This window comes from Manis pentadactyla, chromosome 12, assembly GCF_030020395.1.
Source record: "Manis pentadactyla isolate mManPen7 chromosome 12, mManPen7.hap1, whole genome shotgun sequence".
Lineage (NCBI taxonomy): Eukaryota > Metazoa > Chordata > Mammalia > Pholidota > Manidae > Manis > Manis pentadactyla.
The window spans coordinates 72,860,925-72,888,602 of NC_080030.1; the positions used below are offsets into that span (position 1 = coordinate 72,860,925).

At 35.4% G+C, this 27,678-nt stretch overlaps 1 protein-coding gene across 1 annotated transcript in view; it reads right to left on the reverse strand.

The window, feature by feature from the left end:
- Positions 1 to 2,246: 2,246 nt before the first annotated feature.
- The window catches only part of KPNA5 (karyopherin subunit alpha 5), a 54,622-nt gene continuing 29,190 nt past the window's right edge, over positions 2,247 to 27,678 (reverse strand). Inside the window, 5 exon segments of the mRNA XM_057489232.1 lie at positions 2,247 to 5,184; positions 8,581 to 8,687; positions 8,689 to 8,758; positions 11,403 to 11,530; positions 17,335 to 17,413. Of these exon segments, the coding sequence (XP_057345215.1) occupies positions 4,956 to 5,184; positions 8,581 to 8,687; positions 8,689 to 8,758; positions 11,403 to 11,530; positions 17,335 to 17,361 (561 nt within the window). The 5' untranslated portion in view covers positions 17,362 to 17,413 and the 3' untranslated portion in view covers positions 2,247 to 4,955.

The following is a 27,678-nucleotide window of genomic DNA, read 5'->3' on the forward strand; positions in this document are numbered from 1 at the left end:
GAGAAAATGGAAGTACACCATATTGTTTCTTATACCAGAGTTGCCAAATAGCAAAATAATGCCACATATGTAATTTACAATTTTCTAACAGCCATATTAAAAAGTAAAGCTTTTGAAATCTTTGAAACCAAATGTGGATTTTATATCTTGACTCAAAGGCTAACTTTTGATAGGAAATACTTGGTCTATTTTAGGCTTCATAAAATTTATGGAAAAATAAAGATTCCCATATCCAAGTTGTTCCAAATATACTTTGGTTTTCTAATAACTGAATAAGTTACCAATTTTTAACTTTAACTTAAAATAAACTAAAATTAAAAGCTGTTTCTCCATGGCACTAGCAACATTTCAAGTGCTGAAAAGGAAAGTGCAGTTTATATGTGATATGCTTCAAAGCAGATGAACTTCAAAACGCTATTTTAAGTCCTAAAGCAAACAATGAAAAAAAATGTAATGACGGAGTATGCCCATGGAAGTGCCAGTGAACTTGCTGGGAACTGATTGGAGATGCCTCTGAAACTTACCATGAAGCTCCCTGCAGGGGAACCACTGAAACTATACTAGCGGTGAGCCCCAGTAAGTCTTCTTTACTGACTGAGCATCACAGGAGCAAAAAGGGAGAAAAGCACACTAGAATAGAATGAGAATCATCTTCTTTCATCAGTGTCCCTCTAATGCCTTCTACTGACAAAGCTTACCATGCCACCTGGCAAAAGAGAAATGTTTACAGGGTCCACAGTACCAATATCACAAACTAGGTTGACGAAGGGTGCATTTGGAGCTTAAAGCTATTACTATTTCTAATCAATGTTGTAGGAGATCCTACCTAATGCAGTAAGACAAGAAAAAGAAATAAAGATTTGAAGTGAATGACATTATTCAGTTAATAGTGTTCTAAGAAAACCCCACATCATCTACAAATTGGAATTAATCAATCTACAAAGTTGTTAGATGTGATTAATATATAAAATCAATTACATTTCTATACCATAGCAACAATTTGGAAAACTTTAAATAAAACAATTTAAAATATGGAATGTTCAGAAAATATTGAGTCATATTGAAACTCTAAAAAGTGTATTAAATTTTGCCATGTTTAGATAATGGCTTTAAAAAACATGTTAACCATAACTGAAAGGCAACAGGAGGGATCCCTCAAAAAGTTTTCAACAGATTTAAAACATTCTATTTTTAAACAACAGGCACTTCTGAGCATTAGACATTGAATTTCCTAAACTGCCTACTGTTTCCAAATTAAAATGTTTGTGCATTAACTACTGAGCATTCCAAATTACCTATTGGTGGGTTGCCCCAATCAACATTTTAGTTCTGATGGGGCTGTACAGCAGAGCTTGCCAGTGCAATTATTTGAAATTTTAAATTCCTAACAGAGTGAAAAATTTAAATGTTAAAGCACTATGAATGTATATGTCTCCTAAAACTTCAACTACTGAAACATACATAAAAAGTCATTTGATGTGACAGAAGTGGAGAATCATGTGCTCATTGAACTTAGCTAGTCAACTGTTCAGGTATTAAAAGAAAGAAAATTAAAGAATGTATATAAAATTTAGCAAACACATTATTAAAGGGTATACTAAGGGATTCCTTGGAAGGCAACTCTGCTGCATATTTACATTGTTTGATGTATAAATTGTATTTTCAGACTTTTTCAAATAGTATTTGCCAATAAAACTGCAGGCTGCCTTACTGGGAGCAAGCTATCCTAAAATTACTTTTACTAGTATGTAATCATAGTTTCAAATACTGAAGGAAACGAAACCAGCCAAAGCAAAAAAACATGGCAGTAGAAGAAAATGACAAAAACAGAAACACTAGGCCAGGGGGTGCCTACACTTGGCTATTGTGTGACCTGGTATCCCAGTACATTTAAGAAAGTCAGACATTCCCTCTGATTCCTATTTATTAGTTTTAAAACTCTACTCCTTAAATAAATGTGTCATATTACATTAAAATAACAGAAAAGGAAAGAAAATAATCTTAATTAAAACACGTGCATGTCCACTAATTGCCAAGGCTTGAGATACAAAGATAAATTAGACATTACAGTGGAATATGTAAGTTCTAAAATAAAAGCAACACACCTCTTTATCAGTGTGCTACAATGAAAAATCTTACTAGTTTTAGAGAGTGGACAGACTTTTAATCAATGAAGGCATCTGTTTTGCTCTGTGGGATACACAATTCTAAGAAGGAACAAATGAAACACACATTTATATAAATGCATTGGTAAAATAGTATTTTATTATTTTTAATATAGTGCAGCAACATTTCTTAATATTGTGCACTGCTTAAATATTGGTTTCTTTACTTGGGCAAGAATATCATCCCTCATCCCACTCCCGTCAGAATTTAAAGACACATTATCCTTTTAGAGCCCTATCATACTGGCTACTAATATGTCACATTTCAAAAAACAGTAATGCTATGACAAAAATGAATAAAGGTTAGCAACAATTACTTTGATTTCACAGTTTCATAAAGCAGCCAGTAGACTGAATTTAAAACAAAAATCTACCAAGACTTTGTATTATACTTTTTCCATAATGCTCCCTAAGAAAAAATGAAGGCAGAGATAAAATGCTTCTTTTAGTACCTTATCCAACGAATCAACTTTTGCTGCAAACAGGTTTTACAGTTACCAAATGACATGTAATTTCTGTGCCAGAAGATTTTTTGCTTTTTCTTTCTTTTTTTTTCTGGTGAACAAATTAACACTAAAAATTAAGTTCTAGAAACACCTTTCAAAATAAAACGTACAGTAAAAAAACAAAAACAAAAACCAGACCAATGAGTCAAGTACTTACAAATATAAAACAAACATAATTGTATAGATTAACGGGTAAAAATTCAAATTCAGACCAAAAAAACCCACCAAATTTAATTAAATAAATGTAAATATGCACACACATACACATTATTTTTCCTTCCCTGAAAACTATTTTGTTTGAAAGGCTTGGCTAAGAGATTTATTAATGTGACTTCAGAGTCCTCAAAATAAAAGGCACAGCTGGTTATTTATGAATTATGCTGCATTATCAAGTCCAGTAGAATGGAAAGAGTGGAATACCCTGTCACCTGATAGTTAAGAGTCATCTGCACCAAAAAATGTGTTTATCTGATAAATACACCATCATATTGGTAATCTTTAATATAACAACTCTGTTCTTTTGAATATACACAATGCAAAAGAAAACTTTTTATATTAAACTTTTTAACTTAACACTACAATAAAAAGGGCATAGATAACAATCCTCAACTTAACAATATAAAAGGGGTTTAGCAGATGTAGCCAGCACTATGGACCATTTAAACCTGATTTTATAGCTGTAGGTTTTAAGAGTCTTGCCAAAAGCTTAGTTTCATGAATATAATTTACAAAGTGTCATACTATTTAAAAGTTCTACATACATTATCTTCTTGTAACAATGCCTCTGATTTCCTGCAGAAACATCATGCTATCATAAATGAACATTTACTTTACAGAATAGACTATTAATCATATCAAAAATGCTTTAGTTCCTATCTTAAAAAAGTTGTAAACCAATTTTTAAATAAATACATTAGGTATATAATTGAAAATGTAAATAGGCTGCATAAAATGGCAATACTGAGTTCAACAGTACCATATCTGCTTAGAAAACTCTACCTAGTACTGTGAGAGTAACACACAGACAACACATGTATATGTAACCTATAAATAAATATATATATGTAATTTCCTACTGAAACTTATATAAAAAGTTGGAAGAGGTTTCTGTTATTACATAAAATACATACATTATATTGATCAAACTGATACAAATACAAACTGATTCATAACAAGCAGCAGTATCCTCTGAGTATTACCAAAAAAAAAAAAATCCCATTACAGATTTCAACCATATTAAAGAATTCTTGGAAATTTTCATTAGTATCAGCCATTGGTGTCCAAACATTAAGTGCATTTAATAAAATTTAACATATAACAAGGTGATTTCTTCAGGATAATTTTGCCATTCAAGTACCTAAATTCATTATAAGAAATAGAAACTTTTCAATTACTGTCCTCAAAAATCAGAGAAAGAATTACAGTGTTATTTTTGCTATCAGGCACCAGCCTCATGATGGCATCCTCATCATGATGCTTTTTAAAATGAAGAGTGAAAAAATGATAAAGCATTATTTAAGAAATGGTAGCATACTTGGTCAAAATACAAAATATACTGATATAATAGCATTTTTATGTTAAAAACACTAATATTTAAACATGTGATTATTTTAATGTGTACAACATGAACAGCTACTCTTTTCACAACTGCTGCATTTTAATAATCTGTACAATATTTCTTCTGTTTTATAAATAAAGTTTACAGGATTTCTGTTGTAAATTTTTGTTTTGTTTTACAACATATAACCTACAGCACACTGACTTATAATTTAAGATAATAGATATTTTCACATTCTAATTTAGCTTTTACATTATTTCATGTTTCTGACAGTTTTGGTTTTGTTTTTGCTTCAAGATAGAGGTAGATTAAGTAGAGACTGGGCATGTCAGCCTCTGCCATGCATACTGCCAAAATGTAATTATCAATAGCTGTACTGCTAATGTGCAGTTTTTAAGAATGCTAGAAAAAGTTCAGAACTCTTGTGTAACATTTTACCAAAGTCCTCCTTTTAAAGCTTAAATTATTGAATAATTTCATAATGTATTATTCACAAATAGGCACAAAAAATAGATAATACAATAAAGACAAATACAGGCACACCAAAATATAAAGAAAACTACAACGAAAGGTTACATCTGAATGAAAACTTTTGTTTTGCTTTTTAAAAGTGCATCAACTTGTTTCTTTTCTGTTCTACATAAAAACATACAAAACATTCCTACTGACCCTGCAACAAAGAAGAGATGCTAAACTTTTTAGCCATTAATTTTCCCCCCAACCAAGTTAAAGTTTAAACTCTTCCACTGGTGCTTCCTATTGCTGACATATCAACTGTTGTTGGGTTTCATCCACCTGAGGGACAATGCTGGGGTCTTCTTTTACACCAAAGCAATGTTCAATCAGATCAAAAGCCTTTTTGTAAATTTCCTGACTTTCATGGCTTTGAAGAAATTTAATTTTATCCAGACCTATTATACAAAGCATATATACATAAACAAAATTGTTACTCAAGTTTCAAAAGATATTTAAGTCAAAATAACCAATCAACAGCATGAATGTACCAGCTGAAACTATAGAACACCTAGAAAACAGGCAGTAAGCTCCTTGACATTGGTCGTGGGGATGATTTTTTAGGTTTAACACCAAAAGCAAAGGCAACAAAGGCAAAAATAAACAAGTGGTACTGTATCAAACTACACAGTTTCTGCACAGCAAAGAAACCAACAACAAAATGAAAATGCAATCTACAGAATGGGAGAAAATATTTGCAAATAATTTCTCTGATGAGGGGTTGATATCCAAAATGTATAAAGGACTCATACAACTCAATAGCAAAAAAATCAAACAATCAGATTAAAAAGTGGGCAGAGGACTTCAGCATTTTATTAAAAAAAATAATAATAATAATAAGGGAGAAATGTGGGATTCACATATAAATCAAGTATAACAATCAAATGAATAATCATATCTCGCTTGATTGTTTATAGTTCATGATGCGTGATCAAAACCGAAAGTTTCTGTGATGTGACTGCCCTTGCACTGTTCACCATGTAAGAACTTATTCACTATGTAAGAACTTGTTCACCATGTAAGAACTTGTTCGTTATGCTTCAGAAGATTGGAGACTGTTGAGTATTAGGCTTGGGGTTGATTAATGATTGTGCATTGAGTCCCCTGTACAGAATTTTATTGTTGTTAACAACCATATGATCAATAAATATGAGAGATGCCCTCCCAAAAACAAAGTGGGCAGAGGATCTCAACAGACATTTCCCAAAGGAGACATACAGATGTCCAACAGATACTTGAAAAGGTGTTCAATATCACTAATCATCAGGGAAATACAAATCAAAACCATAAAGAGATATAACTTCACACCTGTTGGAATGGCTATTATTAAAAACATAAGAGATAACAATTGTTGGTGACGGTGTGGGGAAAAGGGAAACTTTGTGCATTATTGGTAGGAATGTAAACTGGTTCAGCCACTATGGAAAACACTATAGAGATTCCTCAAAATATTAAAAACAGAATTACCCTATGACTCAGCTTTTCTGCTTCTGGGTATTTATCTGAAGAAAATAAAAATCAGTAACTCAAAAAGATATATGCACCCCCATGTTCATTGCAGCATTATTTACAATAGCCAAGACATGGAAGCAACCTAAATGCCCATCAATGGGTAAATGGGAAAAGAAAATGTGATATACCAGCATTTTCCAATGAACTAGAACAAATAGTTCTAAAATTCACATAGAACCACAGAAGACCCCAAAGAGCCAAAGCAATCCTGAGAAAGAACAAAGTCTGGGGGAATTACACTCCCTGACTTCAAGCTATACTACAAAGCTATGATAATCAAAACACTATGCTACTGGCATAAGAACAGATCCACAGATCAATGGAAAAGAGAGAGCCCAGATATAAACCCATGCATATATAGTCAATTAATATCTGATAAAGGAGCCATGAATACACAATGAGGAAAAGACAGCCTCTTCAATAACTGGTGTTGGGAAAACTGGACAGCTCCATGCAAGAGAATGAAACTAGATCACTGTCTGACTCCATACACAAAAGTAAACTTGAAATGGATCAAAGACCTGAATATAAGTCATGAAACTGTAAAACTCTTAGAAGTAAACAGGCAAAAATCTTGTGAACATAAATGAACATGAGCAATTTTATCCTGGACACAACTCCTCAGGCAAGAGAAACAAAAAAAATGTACAAGTGGGACTACATCAAACTAAAAAGCTCTGTATAGTAAAGGACACCATCAGTAGAACAAAAAAGCAATGGACAAAAAAGCAAAGGGAGAAAATATTCATAAAAAACTTATCTGATAAGAGGTTAACATCCAAAATATTTGAAGAACATATGAAGAACTTACTCAACACCCAAAAAACAAATAATCCAATTAAAATTAAAAACTGTGTGGAGGACCTGAACAGACATTTTTTCAAAGAAGAAATACAGATAGCCAACAGACACATGAAAACATGCTCCACATTGCTAATCATCAGGGAAATGCAAATCAAAACCACAATGAGATATGATCTCACACTAGTTAGAATGGCCACTATACAAAAGAAATAACAAGTGTTGGTGAGGATGTAGAGAAATAGGAACCCTCCTACACTATTGGTGGAAATGTAAATTGGTACAACTGCTGTGGGAAGCAATAAGGAGTTTCCTCAAATAAACTAAAAATAAAATAACATTTGACCCAGTAATTCCACTCCTAGGAATTTACCCAAAGAAAATGAAATCACTGATTTGAATAGATATGCACTGCTATGTTTATTTGCTGCATTATTTACAAAAGCAACCTAAGTGTCCATAAACAGATAAATTGATAAAGAAGTGGTACATATGCACAATGGAATATTATTTAGCCATTAAAAAGAAATCCTGCTATTTGCAACAACATGGATGGATCTAGAGGGTATTATTATGCTCAGTGAAATAATTCAGGTGAAGGACAAATACCATATGATTTCACTTATGTGTGGAATATAAAACAAAACAGAATGAACAAAACAGCAGTAGACTCATAACTCTGAGAATTGACTACAGGTTACCATGGGAGAGAGCTTGGGGTAGGTAGGTGGGGTGGGTAAGGGAGATAAAGGGGTGAAAAAATTCTCAATCATAGTATAAGTTGGTCAGGGGGATGGTAGGATAACATGGAAAATACAATCAATGCTTCTGTAACATTTTTCTATGTTGACAGATCGTAACCACACTAGTGGGGGTGAGGATTTAGTAATATGGGTAACTTGTACCATTGTGTTGTATATTTGAAACCAATATAAGACTGTATATCAACAATATGTCAGTAGAAGAAAAATGTGCTATATATATACATAGAGAATGGAATATTATTCAGCCATAAAAAGGGATGTATCTTGCCATTTGTGACATACTGGATGGCCCTCAAAGGCATTATGCTAAAAGAAGTAAAGTCAAAGACAAATACTATACCATCTCACTTACACATGGAACACATTTTAAAAACCCAAAAAACAAACATGAATATAGACTGATGGTTGCCAGAGGTAGGTGAAATGGGTAAAGCAGGTCAAAAGGTATGAACTTTTAGTTTTAAATAAATATGACAGGGATGTAATGTACAGCATGGGGGACTCTAGTTAATAATGTATTGTACATTTGAAAGTGTTTATTTGTATGTTTGCTAAGAATAAACCTTAAAAATTCTCATCACAAGAAAAACATTTTTGTAACTATGTATGGTGACAGAGGTTAACTAGACTTACTGTGATCATTTTGAAGTATATACAAATATTAAATCATGGTGTACACCTGAAACCAATCTAATGTTACATGTCAATTCTATCAATTTAAAAAAAGAATTAACTGTAATCATAAATTTTTAACTGCTTACCATACTTCTTCAATGACAGCACAGTATGGATTAATGCTTTTTCCATTCTGCTTAAATTCTTGTTCTCCAAGATGTAAAATATTTTCTAGTCTATTTAAAGCCACTTGGGACTATTTTTGAATTCATAACAGTCAACAGGTTACAAAGTAGTTCAATGCAACCTAAGGCTACCAAATACCTTCAAAATAATTAAAATGAGAAAAGTGGTAAAAAATTTTTAGAAAAGACTTATATTGTATTTGTTTTTACAATTTTTAATTAATATATTATTGATATACACTCTTATGAAGGTTTCACATGAAAAACAATGTGGTTACTACATTCACCCATATTATCGAGTTCCCCCATACCCCATTGCAGTTACTGTCCATCAGTGTAGTAAGATGCCACAGAAAAGACTTACATATTATTTATATTGATGACCTGAAAATATTCTTCAGTGAAATGTTATATAAACAATTATTCCTATACAAACTCAAACATTAAAAACATTTAAATTTTCACTTACATAGTAGGAACCTGAAAATTATCTTTACTCTTATAATTTAGCATAATTAGCAATAAATGGTATTGCAAATATTACAAAAATGTTTTTCTTTTTCTTTTTAAAGGTGAGACTGTGCATACACATGGGGATTGTATGGAGTTAGGTAGAGCTGGAGAGGAAGAAGGGACACCTAAATCAAACTTCAGGAAAATTCCCATAAACACATAGATAGTATTTTGAAATACCTTGTGTTTCAGAAGCATAGAAGGCTTCTAGGAGAAAAACAGGCCATGTTGTGAATACTTTTAATAAATAATTTTCACAAAATTTACTCCATTTATTTCTTAATGCCTTGTCCTTTTCTAGTTGTTGTTAGTTCTTTTTCCATTCTCTATAATATAAGGTAACTGCTTTGTTCACTTGGCAAAAAGTCTGTATTACCCATTGAAATAAAACACATGTTCTGAAGCCAGAATGCATGCTCAATGTCCCAATTCCATTCCTTATTAGTTGTATGACTGGGTAAGTGCTCTGTGCCTCAGCTTTCCCATTCTAAAATGGGGACAATAATAGCACCAAGCTCAGAGGGCTGCTGTGAGACACAGTAGGCATTCAATAAAAGTTAGTTTCCATACCTTTTTTTTTTAAAGTATATACTTTCACTGGAGCACTTACTTGCCATGTACTACTGTACTATAATTGACCAACTTATTACATGAATAACTATCTCAAATAGTTATGAAGGTAAAGGAGAGAAAAAGCATGAAAGTAGCTGATACACTGCTCTTGCTCAATAACTGAAATGTCTTAGCAGGCTGTCAAGAACTGGTAGACATTAGATATTCAACAAATATTACTGGTGTGCATGCTGACACTAATCTGAGATCAAGACATCTTCCCATATATGCAGAATTAATGAAATAGTGAAAATGGTTAGAAATATAATGATCTCAGTTTGGATATTTGACTCATACTAATAAATTTAAGCAATAATATATGGAGTAAACATATGAAGAAAATAATTTGAAAAAACACAACTATTTGCAGGTGAACAAATAAGCTTTGGGACCCAAAGCAAATAAAAATAACATTAGCCTTAAAAAAAAATTAGTTAAAATAAAGGAAAGATCTTATTACTGCTTGTATTCATGACAAAAATGAAATGGAAATATTGATTAAAGCAAAGAGACATAGTGGAAAATAAAACGCAGAGACAGATATTATCAACATATAGAGATATGAATCTGACAGACCAAGATAATAGTAAAACTGAAAGGTATCTTCTAAGTGGCTGGTACAATAGCATCATAGTCTAACTTACTTTATAAATTGAGAAGTGTATCAAACACTCATTTGAAAATACTTCCCAGTCACTTCAAGAAACCAAAAACGTTCTGAGTTTCATGGAGGAATCTGCACAACAGTAAGATTTTAGAGGAAGCCAGGCTTTTACATAAGTGCAAAGTGGCTTTGCCATGGGGGAAAAGAGACTTAGGAATCAGTAATGGTAATAAAAATAATGATTACAAATAATGATAATAGCAGACAATCTTAGTAGAGTATGTAATGTTTAGAAACCACATTAAACACTTTAAATGTATGAATTGCAATTGTCAAGACACTACCATAAGGTATTATCCATTTTTGAGTCCATTTAGAAAATGAAGAAACTAAGGATTGGAGAGGTTGAATAATTTTGTCAAGGTAACACAATTTTCACTGAGGGAGTGCAATCTGAAAGCAGACTAACTTCAAAGCCCATGTACCTATTATTTATGTTGTTAGTGAAATAAATAAGTAAATAAACAATAAAAGGCTCGGAGTCAAAAAGCTATCATAAAGAAAAAAACAGAAAAATTAGTATAGAAGAATAAAAGATACCATCCACAGGTAAGGCCTAACAACCATTTTGAAGAACATTACTATACACATGCAAGTCTACTCAAATTTTATTTTAAATGAGTGGATATTCAAATTGATGAGCTATCTATATAATAAAATTCCATGAATGTGGTTTTAATGGTCTAAAGAGTATTTAGTGCCCACGGTAGCATATTTTGCAAATTAATGTCAATCATTCTTTTTCAGATTTTTAAAAATCCTGATTTTCATAAATAGTCTGCCAAGGACAATGATGCTAATCATACTTTAAATGAAAAAAATAAACCACTATGAATGAATAAGTGATACAATAAACTATCATTTCACATTAGATATGCTTATTAAACTGACTTAAAAATAATGTTCTAGTTTCATCAGCTAATAAAAAGTAAGTATTATTTCAAATTTTGTTTCATTTACATTTAAAAAGCAATTAAAAAAATATGTATCACACCTTATTTGTTCTGGAGTGCCTCTGTATGCCACATAAGTTACAGCCAAAGCTGATTTTTTTATTGTGTGAAACTCTGCTTTCTGCAGAATCTCAGTCAAAAGAGGAAAAATATTTGCATCTGTAGCAGCCTGAGGAAGAAAAATGATACAGCATAAACAGTGGAAATATTATTTAAAAACTATTAGTAAATAGAGAAATCTTGAAATCCAATGGCGTTAAAATATCAGCCTTTTTGGAAATGCCTTTGGAAATATTTTATTTCTAGTCTTTCAACAAATTTTCACATACTTTTCTTTTAAGACTGGAGAATATATTAAAGGAATATACATTTAAAAAATAATAGAGCACAAGGCAGATGGTTGATCAAAATGGATAAGAAATTATTTATTCAAGGAGCTGGACAGGACCCTAATAAATCATTATTTAAAAGCTTTCAGAGGAGGATTATTGCCTAATTTAAAACTAATGAAATTGATCTCTTTTAAAGACTAATAATCATATTTTTCAGGCACTGTACTGGGCAATTATATATATGTAATTGTTATTCCTCACTAGAGTACTATAAGTAAATATTATTTTAGAGGAGGAAAGGCCATATTCTTTATAATTCTTCTCAAGAGTCTTTTAAAGATCTTTTTTAGTAACTCACTAAAAAAAAAATCACTGATAAAATACTGATTTATCAGGAAAACAACTCCATTCACAATTGCATCAAAAAAAATAAAATACCTAGGAATAAACCTAACCAAAGAAGCGAAAGACTTATACTCTGAAAACTACAAGTCACTCTTAAGAGAAATTAAAAGGGGACACTAACAGATGGAAACTCATCCCATGCTCGTGGCTAGGAAGAATTAATATCGTCAAAATGGCCATCCTGCCCAAAGCAATATACAGATTTGATGCAATCCCTATGAAATTACCAGCAACATTCTTCAATGAACTGGAACAAATAATTCAAAAATTCATATGGAAACTCCAAAGACCCCGAATAGCCAAAGCAATCCTGAGAAAGAAGAATAAAGTAGGGGGGATCTCACTCCCCAACTTCAAGCTCTACTGTAAAGCCATAGTAATCAAGACAATTTGGTACTGGCACAAGAACAGAGCCACAGACCAATGGAACAGACTAGAGAATCCAGACATTAACCCAGACATATATGGTCAATTAATATTTGATAAAGGAGCCATGGACATACAATGGCGAAATGACAGTCTCTTCAACAGATTGTGCTGGCAAAACTGGACAGCTACATGTAGGAGAATGAAACTGGACCATTGTCTAACCCCATATACAAAAGTAAACTCAAAATGGATCAAAGACCCGAATGTAAGTCATGAAACCATTAAACTCTTGGAAGAAAGCATAGGCAAAAACCTCTTAGACATAAACATGAGTGACCTCTTCTTGAACATATCTCCCCGGGCAAGGAAAACAACAGCAAAAATGAACAAGTGGGACTATATTAAGCTGAAAAGCTTCTGTACAGCAAAAGACACCATCAATAGAACAAAAAGGAACCTTACAGTATGGGAGAATATATTTGAAAATGATACATCTGATAAAGGCTTGAAGTCCAGAATATATAAAGAGCTCACACACCTCAACAAACAAAAAACAAATAACCCAATTAAAAAATGAGCAGGGGAACTGAACAGACAGTTCTCCAAAAAAGAAATACAGATGGCCAACAGAAACATGAAAAGATGCTCCACATCCCTAATTATCAGAGAAATGCAAATTAAAACTACAATGAGGTATCACCTCACACCAGTAAGGATGGCTGCCATCCAAAAGACAAACAACTACAAATGCTGGCGAGGCTGTGGAGAAAGGGGAACCCTCCTACACTGCTGGTGGGAATGTAAAATAGTTCAACCACTGTGGAAAGCAGTGTGGAGGTACATCAAAATGCTCAAAACAGACTTACCATTTGACCCAGGAATTGCACTCCTAGGAATTTACCCTAAGAATGCAGCAATCAAGTTTGAGAAAGACCAATGCACCCCTATGTTTATCGCAGCACTATTTACAATAGCCAAGAATTGGAAGCAACCTAAATGTCCATCGATAGATGAATGGATAAAGAAGATGTGGTACATATACACAATGGAATACTACTCAGCCATAAGAAAAGGGCAAATCCAACCATTTGCAGCAACATGGATGGAGCTGGAGGGTATTATGCTCAGTGAAACAAGCCAAGCGGAGAAAGAGAAATACCAAATGATTTCACTTATCTGTGGAATATAAGAACAAAGGAAAAACTGAAGGAACAAAACAGCAGCAGAATCACAGAACTCAAGAATGGACTAACAGAGGATCAAAGCCTAATTGGGCTACCCCGAAAATGAACTAAGATACGATATGAAAAAGAACTTCCAACATCAGCACTCTCTGGAAGACTCATGCCAGAAGATGCCCATCAAAAAACCCCAACAAAGATCCACGCACTGCTACAGCTGTAGATGCACTCATCCCACCAGTTCCTGGACTTGCCATGGGAATGAAGAAGGAGATATCTAAGCTGGCCTGTGCATACAGTAAAACAACAAATTTGACTGAATCTATACTGTTGGAACTCAATCAAGAATTAGGAGAAGTGCAAATTGTAGCGCTCCAAAATCTTACAAATACAGACTATTTACTGGTAAAAGAACATATGGGATGTTAACAATCCCCAGGAATGGGTTCTTTTAATTTGTCTGATTTCTCTCAGACTGTTCAAGTTCAGTTGGACAATATCCACCATATCATAGATAAGTTTTCACAAATGCCTAAGGTGCCTAACTGGTTTTCTTGGTTTCACTGAAGATGGCTGGTAATTACAGGTATGCTTTGGTTATGTAACTATACTCCTATTATGTTAATGTGTGTGCGCAATTTAATTAGTAGTTTAAAACCTATACATGCTGAAGTTATTCTACAAGAAGATATGTCAAAGAAATAATCAATCTTCCCATGTTTTCTTCCACCTGCTACTTCTATAGCTTTTCTTCTTCCTTCCTAATTACAACCCTTAAATAGAATTCGTGCCTCATATCAAATTTACTGAGTATCATAATTCTTCCAAGTGGTAAAGATACCTCAAGACAAATGCTGGGCATAGAAGCCACAGGGCATAAATATGCAAAGAGGTAAAAAGCTAACCTTTTCAAACAATAAGGCTTCTCTCTCACTTACCAACTTAACATTTCCCTGTATGGCCCCGGAAGATGACTGGTTAGCCAGAGACGGGTAAGATTCCTCAAGGGAGGAACAACCTAAGACAGGCACAGTCGCAGGGGAGCCATCAGGTGAGAAATTGGGGATCAACAGAGGTGAGGCTTAGAACCTCACCCCCCTGTTCTGAGAGAAATCTTCTGCATACGTGGATGTTTTATTGCCCTTGTCTAGCTTGGATTAGCACATAGTCTACAGGCACACACCTGATCATCTACATTTGCTCTCTTAAAACACTAAACTATGTTTTCTACCTTTATCTTGTATCTACCTACCACTTCAGCATTTTATTAAAAATAATAATAATAAAGAGAGAAATGTGGTATCCACATATAAATTAAGTATAAAAATCAAATGAGTATTCATATTTGAACTGACTGTTTATAGTTCATAATGCATGAGCAAAACCGAAAGTTTCTGTGATGACTGCCCTTGTACTGTTCACCATGTAACTTATTCACTATGTAAGAATTTGTTTTCCATGTAAGAACTTGTTAATTATTTTTCAGAAGATTGGAGACTGATGAAAATTAGGCTTGGGGTGGAGTAATGATTGTGCATTGAGCATTGACTCCCCTATACAGAATTTTATTGTTGTTAACAACCATTTTACCAATAAATATGAGAGATGATGCCCTCACAAAAAAAAAAAAAAAAGTACACACTTCCAATTGTAAAATAAATAAGTAACCGGGATGTAATGTATAGCATAAGGAATATAGTCAAAATATTGTAACTGCTTGGTATGGTGATAGCTGGTACCTAGAATTATCATGTATATAAATGTTGAATCACTGTGTTGTACACCTGAAACTAATGTAATACTGTGTGTCAACTACCCTTCAATAAAAAATAATTATCTACAAAAAAAAAAAAAAAGACTCCAAAGTCCTCTACCATACCCCTCCACAAAGAGTGACTTGTATATATCAATCATCTGCTAAATAAAAAAGATTAATTCAAAAAATAAATAAATAAAATAAAATGCTGATTTATGTCCACACTGACTTCTGAGATCTTCCTGTTTTCTCATTTCTGAAGGGTATTTACCTGACTCTGAGCCCTATTTCCAGCGGTAATGTTAGAAACAGTCCAGCAGGGTTCTCTTCTGACTGATTCGTTTGGGCTACTGAGAAGTGTAAGAGACAGGGGTAATGCAGAGCAATTCAAAATTACCTAAAACAAAAGTTAGAAATGGGAACAAAACTTTATAGCAAAAAAACTATATAAAAATATGCTAATGAATTATTCAGAAATACTAAAACCATTCTGAAAACAAATTAAGAAAAAAGAAATACCTCTCAAAGTAAAACTTAGGTACTTGCTGTTTTCCCTCGCTCCCACTTTGCCAAAACTTGCTAATGTTGGTGTAAAGTGCTCTGTATTCAACCCACTAAAATGCAACAAAGCAGGACACTCAGAGATATGTCTTTCAAGTTTACAAATACACTCAAGACTTCAAATGATGTAACTATTTGAAGAGAGATTTAGTGACTGGTCAGGATCCAACCCTCTAGTTTTGCCAAATGAATGGATGAAAAAAAATCAGTATATACAGTTCTGTAATTGTTAAGGAACTTCAATGTAGACAATGTCTATTTGTTTAAAATTTTTACTGTTCCACTATTCTTTTGTAAAGGAGTATATTCTGCCTTGTCCCTTTCCATTCTTTGTTCCATGGCAAAATTAATTATATTATTTTCAAAATACAATGATTTACATTAAGTTACTTGAATAATTTATGAAGCAGTTCAGCTGGGAGCAGTGTGTGTAGAAGAGCATTTTTATTTAAGAGCTATTTTGAATTAGTAACTATCAACTAGGATCAACTGTTTAATAACTAAATATCTAAATGGGATTTTAAAAGATTAAAACTGAAATAAAATATATAGATTAGAATAAAAAATTTACTTTATGGTGGCAAATAAGAATCTATTATGTTACAGAATTTGAGTTCTTATCTTCAAGAAAGACTACCTCATCTGAAGTCAATTTTGACATCACTCCTTTTTTGGTATCTTACCATCCTCCAAGAGACAGAGAAAGACAGATAATGTGTGCATGTGCAAACACACAGGTAGTAATCCAGGGGATGTTCCCTTGCTATCTTTCCTTCCACTCTTCAATCTACTATTAAAAAGTCCTCCCATTTTCAACATGACTTCTAACCTATTTATAATCAATCACAATCACACTAACATTTTCTAGTCAAGTTTAATGCCTCTTCAACATACCTCACATGTCTGTATCTATTGTCACATAAATCTCTTCTAGTTTGCTTAAGTTCTCCATTTTTAGGATCTAGCTTTAGGTTCCAACTCCTTTATGGAACCTACAAAGATTTTCAGCACACCGACCTCTTTCTTAAGCTTTTATAGCATTTACTGATCAATCAGCTTTCAGCAAGCATTTACTTGGGTAAATTTGCTTTGTTTTTATATTTTCTCCTAAACTGACCTGTAAATCCCTCAAGAGCCAAACTCCTATCTTATACTTGTTTACATCAATATAGGTCTAGGATAGTGCTTTCACAGATAAATATTTGAGGCTGATGACATTATCAAGAATATGCTTACAGTCACATTACAGATGCCTGTGTAATTACAGTAATAAAGTCTTGATTAATTATGTAATCAAGTGGTATGAAACATGATAAACTTCTTAAAGTCCATTATGTCAGCAATGTATCATAATGAAGTCTGAACTCACCTGTGTTTGGATATCACCATCAGTCATAATATTACCAACTGCTCTTAATGCAGATGATACAACTTTATAATCACAGTGCCTAAAAGTAAAAAAACACGAACTTACTATAGGAATTTAAAATTTACAGAAATTTTGCAAAAATAGTAACAATATTCCCATAATACTCTTTACCCAAAGATCCTGCTCAAGTTTCACTAGTCATCCCAGTAAAATCTCTGTAACAAAGAATCTAAATCAGATCACGTATTGCATCCAGTTGTCATGACTCTCTGGTATCTTTCAATTCAGAACAGTTGCTTTTTCCTTGATTTTCTTGATCTTGACATTTTTGATGACTACAAGCCAATTATCTGGTTTTGTCCAATGTTCCCTCATGATTAATACCCAAGTTATATACTTCTGGCTGGGATATTACAAATGCTACAGTCTTTTTATTACATAGTATTAGACAACATACAGTATTTGTTTTGTTCTGATGCTGAACTCTGGCCACCTAAGATGGGGGTGTCTGCCAGATTTCTTTACTTCAACATTACTGTTTTCTCCTTTATAATTAATATTTTGTGCCTACTATATAAAATCCCATTTCTAAACTCACTTTCACTACTAGTTTTTATTCTTGGTACTTATTGTCTGAACTATTAATCAGTGCTAATGATTTTTTAATACTACCATTCCAACTATATACCTTTTCTATCTATTGATCTATTTATTTTAGTGTGGACTCATGGATTCCTATTTTATTCAATGAATTACTATACACTGCTATCATTTATCTCAAAGCTCAAATCATCCCAGGTTTGAATAGTAGGAGTCCCTTTAAGTGGGCTTTTGTATCCTTCTGACATTCCTCTATTCTTGGAGCATTCATTATTTTCTGAGTTCATCTTATTTTTTTCTCAGTCCAAGCACTGCAATTAGCCATTTCTCTAAGAACCCTGGTTCTTGTTAGTGGAGGGTAATGTTTAAAAACCAAGATTTGGGCATTCACTGTGCTCAGCTTCTTAGCACAATGTATCAACTGGTCCCAGGACCTTAAAGAGGACACACACACACACACACACACACACACACACACACACACACACACACACACATTATATATATAGTTATTTCTACTTCTGTCTCTTTATATTATGAGCTCACTTCAGTACCTCCAATTCTAACCTAATACCCCAAGATTTTTCTGGCTTTCCTTATTTCCATATTGTATCTCCATTCTCTGAGAATAAGAAACTGGCTTCTACTATCATAATCACCCTACACATGAGCAATCTTTTGATCTAGTTAAGCTGCTATTTCATAGTGTGTTGGCTCCAAGCCCCATTGCACCCATCTTGACTGGGTGTCATTTTCAAGCATGGGCCATGAATCCCCCATTAGACCTGCCTGCCTACCCTCCTTGCATGAATGTTCTTCATGTTGGGGCCAAATCCCTTATTGGACCTCTCTTCTTTATGCCACTTAACTTGTTTGGGCCTACCTAACAGTTTTTGACAAAAGAAGGAAGGAAGATAGTAAAATTTTTAAAGAAAACGATGAAAAAATTACAGTATCTTTTTAAAGCAAGTTTTCTTACAAGTTTTTAACTTCTTTGAAAAGAAAATCTGTCTTTTAAAAGAAGATAACAGTAATTGCCCAGCAAAAGAAATATATTATTCTTAATACAAGTGAAATACTTAATGATTTTAACTACATGGACATTATTATAATGAACAATTAACTAGGTTATTGGTTCTGAGAGAGCAGAAACTGTTCTATACATCATTATTTTCTATAATACTCTAGAAGGTAACAGGCATTCTATAAATACTTGTTAACTCCCTTTCATTCAGAGATTAAAACTAATGAAATTTATTAACAAAATTAGTCCCAAGTAGAGGATATAAGATATAATTTTAAGGGTCAACTTTTCAATATTAGAACTATTCTGCAAAGTGGGTTTGGCAGCTTTTCAATCCTTCATGAATATAGTGACTCTTGAGATGTTTATGAGGCCATTATTCTAATTGCTAAATTTAATACATAATCATAGTTATTAAGCATGTATTATAGTTACATCAAAAGTTCTACCAGTCTTTGACTGACTCCAAAATCAATGCCTATTTGGTTTTTTTTTTTTGGAGGGTGTCTCTTTTATTTTGTATCATTAATATACAATTACATGAGCAACATTGTGGTTACTAGATTCCCCCCATTATCAGGTCCCCACCACATACCCCATTATAGTCACTGTCCATCAGCATAGTAAGATGCTATAGTCACTACTTGTCTTCTGTGAGGTATACTGCTTTCCCGTGCACCCCCCTTCATTAAGTGTGCTAATCACAATGCCCCTTATTACCCTTATCCCTCCCTCCCTTCCCACCCACCCTCCCCAGTCCCTTTCCCTTTGGTAACTATTAGTTGATTCTTGGGTTCTGTGAGTCTGCTGCTGTTGTGTTGCTTCAGTTTTTGCTTTGTTGTTATACTCCACAGATGAGTGAAATCATTTGGCACTTGTCTTTCTCTGCCTGGCTTATTTCACTGAGCATAATACCCTCTAGTTCCATCCATGTTGTTGCAAATGGTAGGATTTTTCTTCTTCTTATGGCTGAATAATACTCCATTGTGTAAATGTATCACATCTTCTTTATCCATTCATCTACTGATGGACACTTAGGTTGCTTCCATTTCTTGGCTATTGTAAATAGTGCTGTGATAAACATAGGGGTACATATATCTTTTTTAAACTGGGCTCCTGCATTCTTAGAGTAAATTCCTAGGAGTGGAATTCCTGGGTCATGCCTATTTGATTTTTATCATTGGGTCCACCAGAGAGAGAGAAAGCAACCACACACATATAATATAGCTGGGTCACTGCTAAACAAGAATCGTGACAGGACATTTAAGCAAGGTAAAACCCGAAGGGAAGAAGGAGTCAGTATTTAACATTTTTCTCTATGTAAAACCAAGTTTCTTTAGGAAAATACAGAAACTCATTTTAAAACAAAGATATAATGCTGTAAAAATACCAGAGAAAATGATTTATTGTTTTACAATTATGATCAAATATGTAAACATGAAACTGAATATGATTCCTATTACTCTTATACTGAATAAGATATGTGGTAACTTGAAGTTCTTTTAAGTAAGGAAGTATGTATTTGGGATCCTGTCTATGGCTAGACCATAGACAAACACACACCCAAAAAAGGCATATCAAAACTGAAATAAAAATGTTTCAGTTAAGAGGTTAATATAATGATAATAGAATGATCCAACTTAAATGAACCTCACTTATTACATGTACATTACTGGAAATAAATCTAATAATCATCTGAGAAGCAAAGGTGTAGAAAATAAAAAGAAATCTGAAGAATTTTTAAATGGACTAATAAATTTTAATGTTTTGAAATCCTAAATCTTAAAATAAAAAAAAACACACAAACACATGAAAATAGAGATTTTTAATCCCTCTAGCATTAATACTACAACTAATTAGTTGTGAGTTTAGCAAGTCACTTTACTTCTTCTTGAGACTCAGTTTCCAAATACGTGAACCAGAGGCTGATACTTCTTCTTGAGACTCAGTTTCCAAATACGTGAACCAGAGGCTGAATTAGATAAGCTTTATGATCCTTCCTGTCTCAGACAGACCTAGGTTCAAACACTACTTACTAGATATGTGATCATCGTCACAGTACTTAACATTTTAAAGCCCAGTCTCTTCAGTTACAAAACAATAATAATATGGTACTATTAAATTAGTAAGAATGCACGTGTCATCTTAGAACAGTGCCTGGCATATAGTAAATACTTAAATGTTGGCTCTTTTTATTGCCATGATCACTATTGCTATGATCATGCAAACTATGCCAACTGTCTTGCCTGAGGGTTTCAGCCTGGCTTTATTCTCATGGTAGTAGGTCAAGCACTAGGATCACGTCTGCACCCAGCAGTCTGCAGGTTCATAATCCACCTCCATCTCTGCCTCTGCCCAGAGCACAGTGCAGAGCTCTTTATATAGTGACTCATTTAACAACAGCTCATTGCCAATGGGTGTGGAAGCATTAGCCTAGCAGCAGGCCAATTACATCATCAAGTAATTTAGGGTCAGGTGAGGATCCTGGCCATAGGAACTTCCATTTTATCCAGAATCATTGCACCCATTCTTATAGTGCATGTCCAGTGAAGTGGGTGCCTTGATCACTCTCAAATTACTGTGCTCAGCTGTAGGCTGTAAAGAGATGCTCCAAGCCTCTTTTGGTTGTCTGCGGGTCTGCACAATGCACAGGAAAAGCAACCAGAAGTCCAGTAGCTGTGCCCACACAAGTCACGACATATTGGTACCCTTCCGACATGGGCATGGACCCAATATAGTCTATCTGCCACCAGATGAGGGGTATTGGCCATTTAGCTATTGTCCCATGTTGCTGTGGGACTTGGTGTAAATCCCTTTAAGAGCATATGGTGCACTCTTGATGGGCTCTGCCGACTTCTTCAAAGGTCAAAGGCAGGCCTCACCGACGGGCTATAGTTCACATTGTCTTCTACCCAGCATACAACAAATGATACAACCATTTGGCCACATCAGAGGCAGGCTTTCCTTCTGGCCAACATATCTGGCCCAATTCATCTGCTTCATCATTTCCTGGGGATGTCAGTGGCAAATGACCTGTCACATGATATGCTATAACTGTTTAAGCCTGACCAGAGGCCCGTAAGTCTTGCCACAATTCCTGAACCCCAAAGGGTTGGTGACCAACCAACCAGCTGGCATGGTACCATGTTTGTAGCCACAGAGTCAAGCCGCATTGGACAGCCCAACTGTCAGTGCAGACAACCAGCTCCTGGCTGATCACAAGCCACACTGCCTGCTACTCTGTCCATTGACTGCTCTTCCCCTCACCATCTTCCATCCATATTGTCTCAGTCTTAGGATGGAAAGCTATAGCCCTCCATTTTCAGGGGCTGTCCGTGGCTGGAGCCATCTGTATACCATGCATCTTCAGGTATAGGGGCTCTTCCCTCCTGATAAGGGCTCTGTGTTACTAATGGCTCTAAAGCAAATTATCCTGCCCTTCACTGGTATATGTCATTGGCCCCAACAAGCACTGGAGTTCTTTACTCAAAGGGCTAGAAGAGAGGGCGCTATGCTGCTGTAGATATGCACCCCACCTGACCAGTGTAGGCGCCTGTGCTATGCCACTCCGCAGCTTTCCAGTCCAGTCTTGTACCCATCCTGCAATGGGATAGGTGGTTATTACCTTTATTGGGGCCATTCCGGTGATGGGCTCTATAGCCAGCAAGGTATGGTACATGGCAGCCAACTCTTTCTCTATTAAGGTATACTGTACCTCTGCTCCTTTCCAGAGTTGTGACCAGTGTGGCTTGTGATCAGCTAGGAGCCCTCCCCAACAGCTGTCTGCACTGACAGTTGGGCCTTACTTTTTTTTTTTTTAAATGAGCAACCTAGATTATCCCTGAGTTTCTCTCCACAGATAATGGCTGTATATAGGAGGAGGAACGGTCAATTTTGTCATATGCAGACAATAGATCGGGTAACATGAAGACTGAGAAATAACCTCTGTTCTTAGCAAGTCATGTAAGATGAAGTCTAAACACTGACCCCTGGATTCACAATGTGGAGACATTTGTGCCTTTGATGAAAGCAGTTTAATGCAGTGACTGAGGGGACATAGTGACTAGATTGGATTCAAGAACAAATGCAAGGAGAGAAAGTAGATAAAATAAGAATAGATAAATGAGGAATTCTGCTGTAACAGGGAGCAAAGAAATGGGGTAGTACTTAACAGGAAAACTAAGGTCCCTGGGACCAAGTAAAGATTTAACATGGGAGAAATAACAGCCTATTTTTATAGTAAAGAGAATGATGAGGAGAGAAGAAAAGGAATATTGGAGAGAAGAGAATTGCAGAATGATGACCATGAATAGGGAAGACAGAAAGCTATTAGTATATAAGCAGATGGATTAACGTTACAAAGGAGCAGGGGAAAAATAACAAACAATGACAAGCACAGTATAAAAAGTAAGATGGTGACAGGATGGCAAATGTGATGGTGATCTATGGATGTTCTCTTCTGTGTGCTTCAATTTTCTCAGTGAAATTAAAAGCAGGTCACAAGCTAAGAGTTTGGATGAAAGGGAAGGAAGGAAGTAGAGGTAGAAGGAGAATCTCCTAACTGATAAACTATTTTCCTGCCAGCTGTTACACAATCTATCAGCCAATACTAAAAATGTGGATTGGTCTGAAATTCAGATAACTACATGACTTCTCAAGATCCATGTAACTTCTTAAAAGTCCTTAATGTTCCATGAAATGTTTCATAAACATAATAACTTTTTAAAAAGCTTGGAAAAAGGTGGTTTAGATGATCAGTTTTATAAATTATAGTTCTTATAAATAATATCAGTATCTTTTCAAACATGCAAAGTCTTCATAAAAAAACATACTACATAAATTTCAAAGGTAGTATCACCTATAAGAAAATCTTTTAAAAATTATTTATTTCTATAAACTAATTGTTATAAAATTAAAAAAAACACTTCTTTACTGCTTACTTATGGCTAAAGAACTCTTAAGCACTTGTAGTAGATAATTAGGACAGAAAGATTTCAAAATGTAAAAAAAGAGTCCAATAGTTAGTAAGCAGGAAAAAATCAAACATGCCTCTTAATTTTATCTCTATAACTATTATCACTTCAATATACATACATATGGATGCATGCCTTGCCTTCAATTTTAAAAGGGAAACAAAGAAATCAAACTCTCAAAAGGAATGTATTGTAAGTAAGAAATTTGAAAAGCAAAGCAATGTATAAACCAAAGTCCACTTAGTAAAAACTCAATTACACAGGTATTGTATATAATTTTAAGAGGCAAAATAGAAAAATTAACATGACTGTTAAAATCATGACTACAATTAGCAAGCCAATTCTACATATGCAAGTCTAAATATATAAATAACAGGTAAAGGTTTCACCATCATCAGAGGCATTGACCTTATTATCTCCTCAGACAAAATATGAACATTTTCTTTCCTTCCAGTTATGTAACAATTGTCGCCAAATTATCAGTTTTCACAAATAACACTTTTTTTAGAAAAGACCATTTGAAGGGTACTAGTTCACCTCATAAATATTCTTTCCTTTGTATTATACCTAGTCCAAATACTCATTTCTTCTCCTTCTAATATTAAACTGAAAAATACAAAATCCTTTAAAAAATAATCTGCTACAATATTATTTCATAACTTGTTGCCTTGAAGAGCTGTGAAGTATAGCTTACTCAAAGTCTTTTCTTTAAGATACATATCTATTAATAAAAATTTCTAGTTGAAATAATAATTGTTTTCCCTTTTATTTTTAGCATACTTTTCAATGCTTTAAAGCCAGTTTTGTAGTCATATTATGTACTTATCAATAAACATAGAACAGAATAGCCATGTAAGGTTGTAAAAGAATTTTATGAACTATGTTTGAACCCATAACATGCTCTGGGTCTGGTAAAAGATCAACAGATTATGGTACAGATTTTAAAGTCATGATTGCATTTCAGATGAAGCGTGGCTAAATCATAAACTCTGAAAACTGGAATGGTAAGTATTAATGAGAAAGCATACCAACTCATGCATTTTTTTTGAATTCGCCATTTAGTTTTTTGCCCCCAGAAACTTTACCATTACATCTTTACCAGATTTTGAGTTTCTCTTAGTATTGTAGTCATTCTTACCCTTGGATTCACAAAGATACTGAATTCAAAAGCAGTAGAATGGTATCCCCAAAATTTACCCACCGTCTTTCTTTCTAACATCTTACTGGTAAGACAATAGAATTAGATTGAGAATTTATTAATAATCTATTCTTTTGGCAGCAGAATATTAGTAGATGGGGAATAAGATGCTCTAACAGATAAAAAGTACAATGGGAAAGCACAAGTCACTCTGAATGAGTTACTTCTGCAATTCTACAACTAATAGTAGATCTGGATGAAAAACATTAATCTTTTTTCTTTTTTTTGAGAGATCATCTCTCATATTCATTGATCAAATGGTTGTTAACAACAATAAAATTCTGTATAGGGGACTCAATGCACAATCATTAATCAACCTCAACCCTAATTCTCAACAGTCTCCAATCTTCTGAAGCATAACGAACAAGTTCTTACATGGTGAACAAATTCTTACATAGTGAGTAAGTTCTTACATGGTGAACAGTGCAAGGGCAGTCATCACAGAAACTTTCGGTTTTGATCATGCATTAGAAAAACATTAATCTTTTGAAAGCTTCAATAAATGAAAAGAAGAAGAAAAGAAGATAACTAAAACACTAAGATACATAAACTTCCAATGACAGTGGTTGCATCCAAGGAGAGTCATTCATGCAGTGGAGTTACCAATAGAAGGGAAACTTCTCACTGCATATCTCTTGATTTTGTATATGTGCAGATATTCTCTAGTCAATAAAGAAAACAATTCTCTTACTAAGGAAAGAATATATTCCCTTCAATCTTTAAAAAGATAAGATAAGGAGACTTAAAATAGAGTCTGGAGGAGGGTTTTTCCCTCTACATAAATTTGAGAAGGCCCAAAAAGCATTTTTGGTTGTTGTAAGTGTAAGGCTGGAGGCACTAGAGGGAGAAGGGCGAGAACAATGCAGGCAGAGCAGAGACAGTACCAAGTAGCGTTGTGCTGTATGGGGAAGGAACGAACAGCTTTTCCTGGATTCCAGTCCCATGATGTGCCGACAAACCCCGGATGCAGACCCACTCCAGCCGGAAGGAGGAGACCTCTGGCTGTCCATCACCCGACCCTGAGCAAATAAAAAATTCCCCACATACCCCTAGCACGGCCCACTTCCCCCTCCCCTGTTCTCTTAAAAACTCCCTGCCTCCCTTCCTGGGCATGACTTCTCCAGCCTGTGATAGCCAGACCGGGAAACTTCACCTGGGAACTGTGCTCAAATAAACTTCCTGGTCCTTTGTTGCCTCTCTTCGCCTGCTTATTTCAGTTGGAATTTATCTTACATTTGGTGCCAAAACCCAGGAAGGACTGTGAGCACGGGGCCCTGACCGGCCACCGGTGGCCCTGCCCCCTCCTTCCCTGACCTGGGACCTCAGTCTGCTTTCCACTGCGTGGACTATTTTCCGGTGAGTCCCTCAGTTTCCCCTGGTCTGTTTCCCTTCCTGTTTCACCTGGTCCGTCCAAAATCGTAGCTACATCCAGGTTGGGGCATCCAGCCCCTGGGCATCCAGGATACCTGCCCCTGGCCCTGCGGTGTGGGAGACGTCCCTCACCCGGGCTCCCAGGATGTCTCCCCTGACTTGGCGCGCTTGGGACGCTGGGTGCTCCTCTCAGCGGGATTAGTTGGGGAGTGATGCAGACATGGGGAACCAGCCCTCAAAGGAGGAGGCTCAGACCCCATTGCGGTGTCTCATTTCTATCTAATCTGGCTACTCTATATTTGTCCCGGGAAGTTCGCAAATGGAAGCTAGTCTTCCTTTGCTCTCAGGCCGGGCCTCAGTATCCCTTGGACAACCAATCTCACTGGCCCCTTGAGGGAACTTTCGATTTTGGCCTCCTCACCAACTTAACTAATTATTGCCACCAGAGCAGAAAGTGGGGTGAAATCTCCCATGTGCAGGCTTTTTGGACTCTGTGCACCCGCCCAGATTTGTGTGTTAAGTGTAATCCTTCCCAAATTTTGTTAGCCCAGGCCTCCGTCAAGGACCGCCGATCTCTACCACTCCTATTACTGGGAGGCTCTTCTGACAGACTTGGCAGAAGGTCTCAGCTACCCCCCTTCCCGCTCCTCCAGGCCTACCGCGGGGGCCAGCTCCCTTCCTCAATGTTCATATCCTCCACCTTGTTCCAGTTCTCTTCCTGTCTCTCCTCCATCTTGTTCCGCTTCTCTTCCAGTCTCTCCTCCATCTTATTCCCCTTCTCTTCCGGTCTCTCCACCATCTTGTTCCCCTTCTCTTCTGGTTTCTCCTCCACCTTGTTCCCCTTCTCTTCCAGTTGCGCCGCCATCTTGCTGCACAGGTGCTGACTCCACTTCGGAAAAAACAGATAAAACTCCCCCACATCCTAGTCCCCTGCCTTCAAGTTCCGCATCGATTCCCAGGTTGTATCCCCCACTACCAAGGTCGTCTCCTCTGTCCCCTCCTTCAAATCTGCCACCGTCTAACTCACCACAGCTGGCGCCCAAATGGTCTAGCCCTCCTGTAACCCGCTCTAAGTCACAGTGGTCTCAGGCTCATGTGATGGCTCCTCTGAGGGAGGTGGCTGGAGCTGAAGGGGTAGTGCAGGTTCATGTTCCCTTTTCCCTGGCAGACTTGTCCCA